This window comes from Mirounga leonina, unplaced genomic scaffold (assembly GCF_011800145.1).
Source record: "Mirounga leonina isolate KUSES-001 unplaced genomic scaffold, KU_Mleo_1.0 Mir_204, whole genome shotgun sequence".
In the NCBI taxonomy this organism is placed as follows: domain Eukaryota; kingdom Metazoa; phylum Chordata; class Mammalia; order Carnivora; family Phocidae; genus Mirounga; species Mirounga leonina.
Window position 1 is genome coordinate 18,945,481 of NW_023270513.1, and position 15,044 is coordinate 18,960,524.

The 15,044-nt window shown below is 33.7% G+C and overlaps 1 protein-coding gene across 2 annotated transcripts in view; it reads left to right on the forward strand.

Moving 5' to 3' along the window:
• PCDH11X (protocadherin 11 X-linked) overlaps positions 1-15,044 on the forward strand; it is a 350,990-nt gene that overhangs the window by 315,680 nt on the left and 20,266 nt on the right. Inside the window, exon 5 of one of the 2 annotated variants that reach the window (XM_035028835.1) lies at positions 5,690-5,780. The exons of the other annotated variant lie outside the window; for it this stretch is intronic. Within the exon in view, the coding sequence (XP_034884726.1) occupies positions 5,690-5,755 (66 nt within the window). The 3' untranslated portion in view covers positions 5,756-5,780. Of the gene's footprint in view, positions 1-5,689; positions 5,781-15,044 lie in introns of those variants that run through there. 2 annotated transcript variants of the gene reach the window in all.

The following is a 15,044-nucleotide window of genomic DNA, read 5'->3' on the forward strand; positions in this document are numbered from 1 at the left end:
GGGGACTGGTTGAAATGGGGTCCTCTACTCCTCCTCCATCTTGCCTCTCTCCCTGCATTATGTTTTTCTATATTCCAGTTTAAACTTGCCTGGGTGGCTCAGTTGGTTAAGCATCTGACTCTTGATTTTAGCTCAGATCATGATCTCAGGGTCATGGGATTGAGCCCCAGGTTGGGCTCCACACTGGTTGTGGAGCCTGCTTAAGATTCTCTCTTCCTCTGCCCTCCCCCATGCTCTCTTTCTCTCTCTAGAAAGAAAAACTATATTCACATGTAGCTTTAAATAATTGAACCCATAGCACAAAGTATTTTACATTTTTAAGCTTTTGTAGCAGAAACATATATGCTTTGTTGATATATAACCTTTTAAATTATAATTAATGTTTGTATAACTTTCAATAGATAGTCTCTGATGGCAAATTTAGTCAGTTATATACTACAGGAATTTGATCTTACATACTTAACACATGTGCATATACAAGTATTTACTACCAGAAATAAAGAGTGCTAAATATTCAGTATGACCTTAAATATAACTAACTTGACCCTAGGTAATTATTACCAACATTTTCCAGACTTATATACAATATCCTCCAAATGGACAGGTGGCTGAATCAATTAGGTATAAGGAAAAACACTAACAACAAAAACAAAAATTAACATTTACTCAGTATTTACTAGATACTTTCCATTTATTATTTCATATAGTTAACAATAACCAGAAAGTACAGTTATTTTTATCATTATTTTACAATTGCAAAACTGAAGCTGAAAGGAGTTAAGTACAATGCAAGAATATATGAAAAAAAGTGGGGTTTTGAGGAAAGTCTTATTGCTTTAATTTGATCAAGTTTCTACTTATCCTAATACAAACATATGTGACACATCATATAAACAGGTAACTCTCAAAATAACTCTCGACAAAATTAGTTACAAGAGTAGTTTCCAAGGTAACAATACTAATTCAGTTGATACCACAATGCTATTAAAAACAGCACTCTTAAAAATACTAATAAGACCCATTGCAAGTAGTGTCATTTTGAGGATAAATAAATGACACAAAGAAAAATAGCTTGAAATCAGAACTTTAGTAAAGCTGAAGTGTTGAAGAACATGCTTATCAATACTATTTTATTTTAATAAGTTTCAGTTCTCTTTTAGTGGTGTTATGTCCTTTAGATCAGTCAAGTAGCTTGTTTCCTCTCTTGTTTCCATATCGCCCTCTCATTGGAACAACTTGGAAAGACTATTAACTTGAAATTGATGATATGTTTACAGCTACTTCATTTAGTTGCTGAGTAATGACATTATCCTTTCTAGGTTGTTTGCTTGCTTAAACAAGAAACTAAGCAATTGGGCGCCTGGGTGCAGTTGATTAAGCGACTGCCTTCGGCTCAGGTCATGATCCTGGAGTCCCGGGATCGAGTCCCACATTGGGCTCCCTGCTCAGCAGGGAGTCTGCTTCTCCCTCTGACCCTCCTCCCTCTCCTGCTCTCTGTCTCTCATTCTCTCTCTCTCAAATAAATAAATAAAATCTTAAAAAAAAAAATTAAAAAAAAAAAAGAAACTAAGCAATTAACAAGCAAGTACTTTGTAAAATGCAAATACTCCATAAATGTTTCATGGGGATAAAAGGCTATTTATTTCTTTTTTATATATTTATATATTTTATTTGTATTTTATGATATATGATTATATATTTATAATATACATTTGTTTATTTTATTTTATTTTATGTTATGTTAATCACCAAACATTATATCATTAGTTTTTGATGTAGTGTTCCATGATTCATTGTTTGCATACAATACCGAGTGCTCCATTCAATACATGCCCTCTTTAATACCTATCACCAGGCTAACACATCCCCCAACCCCCCTGTCCTCTAGAACCCTCAGTTTGTTTCTCAGAGTCCATAGTCTCTCATGGTTCATCTCCCCCTCTGATTCCCCCCTCTTTATTTTTCCCTTCCTACTATCTTCTTTTTTTTTAACATATAATGTATTTATTTTTATTTATTGTATCATTATGCTTATGTGAACAGAAAATATTAAGACTTTTAAAAGGAAAATAAGGCCTTTCTTATATAGGTTCAATTAAAAGTATATACATTATAAAAACTGATTAGAAAAACTATCAGACTGTGATTTTTAACCTGCTATACTACTTAGATAGGGTGGTATTCAACCTCTTCCAAGACGAGAGAGAGGGGTAACTGTAGGATTTGTCATTTACGTCCCACCACAAGATGAATAAGGAAGCAATAAATTCAGAGATCCATTCTTGAACACTTGTTTTCGTACAGGTCTCTTCACTGGTAACCTGGTGACTCCCTATATAGGAAAATGTTCTGTGCTTATCTTGGAGTATAACTCATTTACCTCAACTTTTAGATACTGATATTTTACGAGGAATACAGATGTGAAAGTCTGGAGAAGGAAGGTTTGTTACCACACCCTAACAACCCCTCATCAGATTCACCTCACTTCTAAAAGTGTCAAATCCAGTTCTTTTAGATATCTGGATTTCTCTTCATGTCAATAACAGAAACTGAATGGGGTAATTTTATACATTTTTCATTTTCTCAGGTTTTAATAGCATAATTATTGCTAATTCAGGGGAAATTATGTTAAAAATAAAATTCAATCAATATCTCAGTAGTTTTAGGTTATGATCTAATCCTATCTCAAAAAATTCTCTATTTCTTTATTAAAATTATTTTGATAACAGTGATTGTGTGTTTCTGCTTTAGGCTAGTGGTTCAGAATGGGACTAGCTTAGGAAGGGACTATCCTGACTTATAAAAGATAGAAACATAAAAAAAATATATATCTTTCTTTATGAATATGAATGTGACATTTCTAGTGCAGTTAAGGGATTTGATGAGCTGTGCTAAAGTCACTGCTACCTGCTCTGCCATGTTGGCTAGAGCACTTATGTCACACATGAGGCCATCCTAGTGCACATGATCTTCCGTGTAAACCTGACAACCTGTTGCTGGAAGGCAGTAAGTTAATTTGGTGGTGCCCACTGTACTTATAAATCAACTTGGCAATCCTTTCTGTAGTGTCAATAAAATGATCTGACTTCATAGGTCAGATAAATTTACTTTCTTTTATGACTTTATAGCTTAATGGCACTATGTAGAGTTATTGAAATAACTCAGTGACATTCTTCTATTTTCCTTTTTATGCCTTCAGATAACAGGAAGATAGACTATCCTGAGTAATGTTTATATACAATTTATTGTTGACTTAAGCTCATATTATAGAAAGGGTAACAATGCAGAAAATAATATTATTTATCATCATCACCTTGAATACCATTACTGACATACTGCAATTCTTTGAGACAAAAGGATATTTAGTTGAAAAGGATAGAAACTGAGCAACCAAAGTCTTTAGGGATAGTCTTGTACATTTCCAAACTTAGCAACATTTTATAACTAAGAAGTAATGACTCTCACCCTTGTTCACACCAAATATTATCTGATCTCAAAGCAAATAAATGAAAACAAAAAGGGAATGATGGTAGCCAACAAAATTATATACATTTTGCTTATAAAAGCATATACATATATATTTTCTCACAAAAGTATATATAAATTTTAAATTTCAAAAAGCAGTAACTGAGTGCAATCAAAATTATATTAAGATAGTCTCTACATGAAATAATTCTAACATCAAGGAAAACAATACTTTAAAAACAAAGTTTAGGAAATATATCATTCCAATTTAAGTAGCAAAATTGATTTTAAATGTTTTTAGTTAAATGAGAGAAAAAAATACAATTTTTCTTATATTGTTCCAATTTCTTCCCTGTGCTATAGAGAAGGCAGATTTTAACTGTGCCCTGGGTGTCCTTACAGCTTTTGCAAAAGCCACAGTTGGCATAACTCTGACTCATACTTTAATAATGCATTGATTCAGAAGATAAAGCTTATCTTTGCCTTTAGTACATCTCGTCATCTTGCACCTGTTCTCATATTGCACCCTGGTTGACCAAATACATTATATATGTTTCATCCAGAATTTTTCTAAGTTCTGTTTTCCTTTCAAAAGTAACCTGCTGCCCATTGTTTCTTTCTATAGTCAACTGCTGCTCAGAGAAATACCACAGTGTTAATAACTAACGACAGCAAAAAATGCTATCCCTTTCATATATCACTGTTTTAAAATAAATCAAAGGAATGAGTATTCTGATTATCTATTTCTATGTAACAAATCATTCCAAACCTTAGTGGCTTGAACAATATCAGTTATATTTTTTACACTGCACAGTATCCATGGGTTGGGAATTCAGGAAGGGCTGGACTGGGCATTTCTGGGTGTGGGTTCCTCATGTGTTTGCAGTCAAAATTTAGCTAGGTGTTTAGGTGATGGAACAATAGGTGGCTGAAAGAGCTGGAGACTGGCAGGATGGCTCTTCATGTAGATTTCAGATTTCTTCATGTGGAGTAATTTGGGTTTCCTTGCAGTATAGCAGCCTCAGGGAAATCAGATTGCTGAAGTGGTGCTGAAGAATCCAAGAATGAAGCAGGTAAAAGTGCACAACACTTTTCTAACCTAACATTGGAATTCTATGGCATCATTTCTGCTGTACTGTTATTGGAGGCAGTTACAAAGCCCCTGCTCCCACCCAGATTTAGGAAGAGAGAACACAGACTCCACTGTTTGATGGTGGAGTGGCAAGTTTCTAGAAGAACATTTAGGATAAAAGATATTTTTGTATCCATCTTTGAAAAATAACAATCTGTCAGAATGAGTAATGTAAGCATTTTGTAGCTTTAATTATGTTTACCTTATGCCATGTTATATTCAATTATTTTTGATAAATGTTTATCTATATAATAGAAAAATAAAATGATAGGAGCATTGACTGAATGCTACTCAGGAATTTTAATTTTCTTTTCCCATTTCCCCCCAGGAAGACTAACTCAAAACATGTAAACTCTTATTTATCGTTAGCATACTTAATGAAGTTATTATTACCTATATCCATATATAAAAAGTCAGAATCTCCTTGAAAAATATAAAAAAAAAAAACTTTGTGGAAATTATTAGAAATACCAAGACTTCGTCTCATGATATGCAAATGTAATACAGTGAAGAATTGTAAAACATTCCAATATGAAGTCTTTCGTCAGTCTTCTTAGGTATCTGTTTTAATGGTCTGAAAAACTAGAGCATTTATATCCTATATATCTTCATCCCATAATTACAAGCATTCAAAGCCATACCAGAAGGAAATCATTGTATTCTAGAAATAGAGCGATTAGCATTAGACCTGAAAATCTTACATTAGAGAGGGTCAAAGAGTGAACTTGGAAGCCCCTGAACATTTTGAATGTTTGAATTATATCGTTTCAAAAGCGAATGTAATAAATAACCTTATGTCAATCCATTGTGGGGTTTTGCAATGCTCAACTGCCCTCAAAATTTCTCATTTGTCATCTGCACTTGGGCAATCTAGGTGACTGCATATTGAACTCTATTCTGAAGCTTTAAAAGTGTTTATTAGAAAGAACTCATAAAAGGCTTCCTTTAGACTACCTGTAAAGCTTCCATGTCCTTTTGCTACTTGAGAAAATAACATCCAGTGTGTGAGAATTAATAATTTTCATTCTGAAAATAATTGATTTCATCATTTTACTTTGGGTCCTGGCAACTCATAATTGTGGTTTTTTTCAGAATTTAATTATTGACGACATCTCAAGCTACCCAAATAGCATACACCTGGAATTGTATGCATGGTGAGATTTCTATTCAACTGGGATATATCATCAAAATATATTTTAATCCTCTTTGAGGAGCATTTCTCCAACAAAAAGACTTATTTTGAAAAACCAAGATATTGCAATTAAGATGTAAATAAGATCAGGCCTGCAAACATTTTTTTCTTCAGAAACATAACATAAAATTTTTGAGACATAACTTTGATGATTCTGAATCTCTAGCTTACTTTAGTGTGAGAATAAAGTATAAAATACATAACATATAAAACCTGTGTTGATTGATCATTTATATTATTGGTAAGGCTTCCAGTTAACATCAGGCTATTGGTAGTTAAGTTTTGGGGCAATCAAAAGTTATATGCAGATTTTTGACTGTGCAGGGAGTCAGTGCCCTTAACCCCCAGGTTATTCAAGGATCAACTATATTTGAATATCCATGTGTGAAAGAATGGACTTCAATTCATATTTTATACCATATATCAACATACAGAAATTAACTCAAAATAGATCATTAACATAAATGAAAACCTAGAACTATAAATCTAGAAGAAAACATGCGAGATCTTTCTGACCTTGGAGTATACAATAATTCCTTATATGCAACACCAAAAAATTAATTATATCAAAATTAAGAATTTCAGCTTTTTAAGACAATCTTGAGAGAATGAAAAGGCAAGCCACAGAAAGATAATTTGTTTGCAAATCTCATATTTGATAAAGGATATATACTGAATAATAAGAAAACAAACAACTAAAAAATAGTCAAAACAATGTAAATAGACACTTCAACAAAGAAGATGTGTGGGTGGCACACAAACACATTAAAATATACACATCCCTAATCATTAAGGAAATGCAAAATGAAACAACATTTAGAACATTTGAAATTAAAAACTCTCCATACCAGGCTTTAGTGAGGATATGAAGCAACTGGAACTTTCATGTATTGCTGATGGGAATGTAAAATTGAAGAAAAATATTGGAAATGGTTTGACAATTTCTTTAAAAATAAACAAAATTTTATTATATGACCCAGTTATTCTACTCTTAGTCATTTGCCCAAGAGAAATTAAACTATATGTCCATAAAAAGACTTGTGCAGTTGTTCATTACAACTTTATTTATTATAGCCAAAGTCTAGAAGCATCCCAAATGCCCATCAATGGGAAAATAGATAAACAAATTGTGGTAAGTCAATACAATAGACTTCTACTCCTCAACAAATGTAATATTCCATTGATACATGCAACAAAGTGCATGAATTTCAAAATAATTATCCTGAGTAAAATAAGCCAAACAAAATTTGTGCATACAGTATGAATCAATGTATGTAAAACTATAGAAAATCGAAACTAACCTTGTGTAACAGAAAGCCAATCAGTACCCTCCTGAGGGAGATGAATGAGAAGGAGTAAGAAGGAGGGATTACAAAGAGGCTTTTGGAAAATGATGAGGGTGTACATATGTTCACTACCTTGATAGTAGTGATGATTTCCCAAGCGTGTGTGTGTGTGTATATATGTAACATTATATATTATATATCATATATAGATATAATAAAATGCAAAGGCATTTATTTATTTTTTGGTAACCCAGGGCAGCTTCGCTCTTAACAAGAACATTCAGGTTGTAATTTTGTCTTATTTTCCTAAACCTTTGGGGGGGGGGTGCCTGTGTGTGTGTGTGTGTGCACACTCCTCTGAGATGTAAAGTTTCCAAATGTTATATGAAGAGCATTAAGATGTGGGATCACAGGTATTTTAATTTGGGTTTCTGTGTGTTTCTTGAAGTATGATTATCACCACTCATTTCTGATATGCATTGCCTGCCAGTGAAGAAAAATAAATCAGTAACAAAAATTTTTGCTTTAATTCACAAATATGTTTTGACAAGTTCTAGAACTAAATGTTATAATTTATCCTTTTGTACTTTCATAAAATATTGTGTCTATTAATAGGCAATGAATTGGGTTAGTAGACCAATGATTCTCAAGCTATAGTTCCTGGACCAACAACAGGAGCAGGAACAACAGTAGCAGCAGCACAATTTGGGAACTGATTCTAAATGCATATTCTCAGGCTCCACCCCAGACCAACAAAATAAAAAAACCCAGGGATATGCCTCAACAGTGCATATTTTAGTAGGCCTCGGGGTTATTCTGGTGCATGTTAAATTTGAGAATGACTGGGTTAGACCAAGTGAAAATTAACAATTTGGGTTTATGTCTAGGAATTCAGTGGGGCTTAGCCAATAAGAAATGCTATCATATTAAGTCCCAGGGTATAAAAGAAACAGTGAGGGTAGAAGATCTATACAACATGTACATGGGAGGCAGCATAAAGTATTAGTTCAGTGCCCTTGCTCTTGTTTGAAACTGCTAAAGTTTAATGCCCAGTTTCACTATTAATTAGTGCTAAAGCTTAAGTTAATACTTCTGTGGTTGAATTTCATATTTGCAAAATGAGGATGAAGATACTAGCACCTGATGAAATGCATTTTGTGAGGACTAAATGGGTTAATATATATGAAGGACATGAATTGTAAGAGATTTAAATCCTAAGATTTTAGATGAAAAAATGAGCCAAGATATTGAAAGAGCTCACTCTGAGACCTTTCTTGAGGGAAGGTGGGCATGGAGCAGGTTTCATGTTCTGAATAGACGTTGTAGCCAGCAAGCACAGATCACTTGTTTAGTTTCACTTAACAGTTTGCCCAATTGGTTTAAATACTTTCTATTTCATTCAATATTTTGATATCAATTTAGCATTTATAAATTATCTTTGACATTCATAGACTGTAAAGTTCAATTAGTCAAGATATATTTATTAATATATTTAGTGAAAAAAAACCTTACAGTTTTTTGCTTTCATAAACAATCTGCAAGTTATCACCAGTACTGAAAATAGGACTTGAAATCCATTTTAACTTTGTGCCCTTTTTTTTAATTTTTTTATAAGATTTTATTTATTTATTTGACAGAGAGAGAGAGAGATCACAAGTAGGCAGACAGGCAGGCAGAGGGAGAGGGAGAAGCAGGCTCCTTGCTGAGCAGGGAGCCTGATGCGTGGCTTGATCCCAGGACCCTGGGATCATGACCTGAGCCAAAGGCAGACGCTTAACTGACTGAGCCACCCAGGCGCCCCTTACCTTTGTGCTTTTGAGAATCAATTGCATTGTCAAGCTTCAGTAAGCATTTCAGATTCTACATAGCATTTGCTTTCAGGCTGTTTTGCTCTGTCTCTCAGGGTTAGGGGTTAAGGTCAGTCAATTTCAGTTAAGAAAGAAAAAAAGAATTCACTATCTATTCCTAGCATGCTGTAACCCCCTCTTATTATTCAGTTTGAAGACAATAAATCATTTTCACAACATTGGATGCATGTAACCACCTTGATTCTATGTAAAATAAATTTTTTGCAGAGTCCAAAACATAAAAATAACTACTTTCAATTCCAGATAAGCACCAAATTTTAGTGCTCATAATTTTAGACTTGGAGTGCTTATTGATCCAACATGAGAGATTGCTTTTCTATTGGGTTCGCTTGTAAGTAGCTTCTTATGTTTAAATCATACTTGCATCTATAATCAGGAATCTAAAAGTAATGTGCTTCAAGCTTTAATTCCTGAAAGTTGTCTGAAAATAAGTGAAAATCAAGGCATTTGTAGGAAATAGAAGTGTATTCATCTTGAACAGGCTTTTCATGAATAGACATTTTTTCCAACCCATTGTTGGACTAGAAGCAACCAAATGATAGCGAATATAAGTTTGAAAATAAAGTCCTCTCTAACCTGCAAGAATTGGATCAATAATATTCCATCTATTAATGGAGTAAGCCAAACTTGTGTTTTCCGAACTGTGTGAAAATCACACTTAAAATGAGTAACAGAAAACATCTACTAGGGACATTGTGCAGAAAAGTTTCTTTAAATGTACCTTTGCTGGGTAGCCTGAAGCTTCACTATGAGATCATTTATTTCTACCCAGTGTCTTATAAATGTTTAGATAGATGATAGACCTAAAATGTTTCTTGATTTTGATTCTGGAGTTTTGGTAGTCTAGAAATGTTATGGGTATTTATGAAAGCAATTTAAGGCAACTTAAATTCTAAATATGATAATCTTTTAAAATGAACCATATTTCCATAGTATTGATCAAAATGTTCTTTGATAATGGATTTTCACTAGTTTCCATTATGTTGCAAAATAGCCTAAAAAACACAAATGACATAAAAACTTTTCATGTAGAGTGTTTGCTTAGAGCTAAAGTTTATTTAATAAATATTTAGTTGCATTCATTTGTATATGGATGCTTTCATTGTTAGTATGTATGACTGCATAATGCATAAAGGTAAATATGTATTTACCTTTAAATATTTACTTCACATTTCCAGGCATACTATTTGACTAATTTCAGAGATAAATATCTAACTCTTCTGGTATTTCTAATGTAACTTTGATTGATATATTGTCATTTCATTCTCAAATATTAATAAAGAGGTGTTTTGATTCTTTGGATTCTTTCTATTCTAGGTTTTAAATCATAAGGATGTGAGTGCATGTGCTTGAAAAAAATGTTCATTTTTAGGTTTTGGTGAAGCAGTTACCACTTGCATTTATTTACAAGAAATAAATTCCATCTGCCATAGCTTTCAGTGGTCATTGCTGCATTGGAAATGAGATACATAATGAGAGATTTGTATCAATCTTAAGACAGTGGATTATTTGGAGAAATTAGATACAACTATATGAAGATATATCTGATTCTTCTAGCTTGTATTGCTCATATTAAGTTTCTTGGCTTATATTATGCATTCTCAATGTGGTAGAAATGATTTCTAAGTATTCAAATATTATATTGGTCAATCTGGTGTAGGGAAGGAAAAATTCTTCTTCTACCTTTCAAGGTCTTCCAGATGGACTAAGAATTAAATTTATGTAAGAAAAGAAAACCCCATAAAGTTGTTTATGTGCTTACGAAAGCCCGATAATGAACTTGAAACCTAAAGAAATGGCCAAGTCAGGCAGTTTTTATACTTTTTAGACAAAGAGACAATAAATCCATTAGAAATTGACAGGCCAAAAGAGCTTAAGTTTGGGAGCTTCAATTAGTAATGAATTCTAAAGAGATTTTGGGCTGGGGTAGCAAATTAGTAAAAAGTAACAAAAGTTTTTTTGTTTTTTGTTTAACTAACATCTTTATTGAAGATAGAAGCATTTTATTTCTTTTTTCTTAATTTAAATTCAATTAGCCAATATATATTACACCATCAGTTTCAGATGTAGTGTTCAATAATTAATCAGTTGAGTATAGCACCTATTGTTCATTATATCACATGACCTACTTAATGGCCATCACCCAATTATTCCATTCCCCCACCCACCTCCCCTCCAGCAACCCTCAGTTTGTTTCCTATAGTTAAGACTCTCTCAAGGGTTTTCTCCCTCAGAGATGACTTCCCCTTCAGTTTTACCTCCCTTACCCTATGATCCTCTGTGCTGTTTCTTATATTCCACATATGAGTAAAGCTATATGATAATTGTCTTTCTCTGTTTGGCTTATTTCACTCAGCATAATTCCCTCTAGTTCCATTCAGGTCAATGTAAGTGTTAAGTATTCATCCTTTCTGATGGCTGAGTAGTATTCCATTGTGTGTGTATATATATATATCGATAGATAGATATAGATATAGATATAGATATAGATATAGATATAGATATAGATATAGATATAGATATAGATACATGCCACATATTCTTTATCCATTCATCTGCCCGTGGACATCTCACTCTTTCCACAGTTTAGCTATTGTGGACTTTGCTACTATGAACATTGGGTTAGAGATGCCACTTCGGTTCACTACATTTCTATGTTTGGGGTAAATACCTAGTAGTGCAATTGCGGGGTCATAGAGTAGCTCTATTTTTAACTTCTTGAGGAACCTCCATACCATTTTCCAGAGTAGCTATACAAGCTTGCATTCCCACCAACAGTGTAAGAGGGTTGCCTTTTCTCTGCATCCTCACCAACATTTGTTGTTTCTGGACTTGCTAATTTTAGCCATTCTGACTGGTGTAAGGTGATATCTCATTATGGTTTTGATTTGTATTTCCCTGATGCCAAGTGATGTGGAGCATTTTTTCATGTGTCTGTTGGTCATTTTTATGTCTTTTTTAGAGAAATGTCTGTTCATGTCTTCTGCCCATTTCTTGACTAGATTCTTGTTTTTTGGGTGCTGAGTTTGAGAAGTTCTTTATAGATCTTGGATATTAACCCTTTATCTGATATGTCATTTGCAAATATCTTCTCCCATTCCATAGGTTGCCTTTTAGTTTTGTTGACTGTTTCCTTTTTTGTGCAGAAGCTTTTGTTATTGATGAAGTTCCAATAGTTCATTTTTGTTCCCTTTGTTTTTGGAGACATGTCTAGCAAGAAGTTGCTGCAGCCAAGGTCACAGAGGTTGCTGCCTGTGTTCTCCTCAAGGATTTTCGTGGATTCCTTTCTCACATTTAGGTCTTTCATCCATTTTGAGTTTCCTTTTCTGTATGGTGTAAGAAAAAGTTCCAGTTTCATTCTTCTACGTGTAGCTGTCCAATTTTCCCCACACCATTTGTTGAAGAGACTGTCTTTTGGATATTCTTTCCTGCTTTGTTGAAGATTAGTTGACCATAGAGTTGAGGGTCCATTTCTGGGTTCTCTATTCTGTTCCTTCGATCTATGTGTCTGATTTTATGCCAGTACCGTACTGTCTTGATGATTACAGCTTTGTAATATAGCTTGAAGTCTGGTATTACAATGCCACCAGCTTTGGTTTTCTTTTCCCGCATTCCTCTGGCTATTCAGGGTCTTTTCTGGTTCCATACAAATTTTAGGATTATTTATTCCAGCTCTGTGAACAATGCTGAAGTTATTTTGATAGGGATTTCACTGAATATATAGATTCCTCTGGGTAACATAGACATTTTAACAATGTTTATTCTTCCAACCCATGAGCATGGGATATTTTTTCATTTTTTTGTGTCTTCCTCAATTTCTTTCATAAGTGTTCTGTAGTATTTAGAGTAGAGTTCCTTTACCTCTTTGGTAAGGTTTGTTCATAGGTACCTTATGGTTTTTGGTGCAATTGTAAATGGGATCAATTCTTTAATTTCTCATTTTTTTGTCTCATTGTTAGTGTATAGAAATGAAACTGATTTCTGTGCCATGTTGCTGAATTGCTGTGTGAGTTATAATAAGTTTGGGGAGGAGTCTTTTGGGTTTTCCACATAAAGTATCATGTCATCTGCAGAGTGAGAGTTTGAGTCCTTTTTTGCCAATTTGAATGCCATGTATTTTTGTTGTCTGATTGCTGAAGCTAGGACTTCTAGTACTATGCTGAACAACAGTGGTGAGAGTGGGTATCCCTGTCGTGTTCTTGACCTGAGGGGAAAGACTGAGAGTTTTTCACCATTGAGAATGATATTCACTGTGGGCTTTCCATAGATGGTTTTTGTAATATTGAGGTAAATCCCCATTATCCCTACACAGTGAAGATTTTTAATCAAAAAAGGATGCTATATTTTGTCAAATGCTTTTTCTGCATCAGTTGGGAGGATCATAAGATTTTGTCCTTTCTTTTATTAATGTGATGTATCACGTTGATTGATTTGCAAATGTTAAACCACCTTTGCAGCCCAGAAATAAATCCCACTTGGTCTTGGTGAATAATTGTTTTAATGTACTGTTGGATCCTAATGGCTAGTATCTTGGTGAGTATTTTGTTTTTTGGGGGGTTTTTTTTTGGTGAGTATTTTGACATCCATGTTCATAAAGGACATTGGTCTGTAATTCTCCTTTTTGATCGGTCTTTGTCTGGTTTTGGGATCAAGGTAATGCTGGCCTCATAGAATGAGTTTGGAAGTTTTCCTTCTATTTTTTGAAACAGCTTCAGTAGAATAGGTATTATTTCTTCTTTAAATGTTTGGTAGAAGTCCCTTGGGAAGCCATCTGGTCCCAGACTCTTTTTTTTGGCAGGGGGGAGATGTTTTGATTACTGCTTCAATTTCTTACTGGTTATTGGTCTGTTCAGATTGTCCATTTCTTCATTTCAATCTTGGTAGTTTATAAGTTTCCAGGAATGCATCCATTTCTTCCAGATTGCCTAATTTGTTGGCATATAGTTGTTCATAATATGTTCTTAAAATTCTATTTCTTTGGTGTTCTTTTTGTTCTCTCCTTTTTCATTCATGATTTTATTTATTTGGGTTCTTTCTCTTTCATTTGGATATGTCTGGCTAGGGGTTTATTTATCTTATTACTTCTTTCAAAGAACCAGCTTCTAGTTTAGTTGATCTGTTCCAATGTTCTTTTGGTTTCTATTTAATTGATTTGTGCACTTATTTATTATTTATCTTCTCTCCTGTATTTAGGATTTATTTGCTGTTCTTTCTCCAGCTCCTTTAGGTGTAGGGTTAGCTTGTGTATTTGAGATTTTTTCTAATTTTTTTGAGAGAGGTTTGTATTACAATGTACTTCCCTCTTAGGACTGCCTTTGCTGCATCCCAAAGGTTTTGAAGAGCTGCATTTTCATTTTCATTAGTTTCCATGATTGTTTATTAAAATTCTTCTTTAATTTCCTAGTTGACCCATTCATTTTTTAGTAGGATGCTCTTTAAGCTCCAAGTTTTTGAATTCCTTCCAAATTTCCGCTTGTGATTGAGTTCAAGTTCCAAAGCATTGTGGTCTGAACATATGCAGGGAATAATCCCAATCTTTTGGTATCATTTGAGACCTGATTTGTGACCCAGTATGTGATCTATTCTGGAGAGTGTTCCATGTGTACTTGAGAAGAATGAATATTCTGTTGTTTAAAGATGGAATGTTCTATATATATCTGTGAAGTCCATCTGGTCCAGTGTGTCATTCAAAGCCCTTGTTTCCTTCTTGATCTTCTGCTTAGATAATCTGTCCATTTCTGTAAGGTGTTGAATCCCCTACTATTATTGCATTATTATCAATGTGTTTCTTTAATTTGGTTATTAATTGTTTGACATAATTGGCTATTCCCAAATTAGGAGCATAAATATTTATAATTGTTATATCTTCTTGTTAGGTAGACCCTTGCAGTATGATATAGTGTCCCACTCCATCTCTTACTACAGTCTTTGCTTTGAATTCTAATTTTTTGATATGAGGTTTGCTACCTCAGCTTTCTTTTAAGGTCCATCAGCATGATAAACTGTTATCCACCCCCTCACTTTCAGTCTGGAGGTGTCTTTAAGTCTACATGTGTCTCTTGTAGACAACATATATATGGTTCTTGGTTTTTTATCCAATC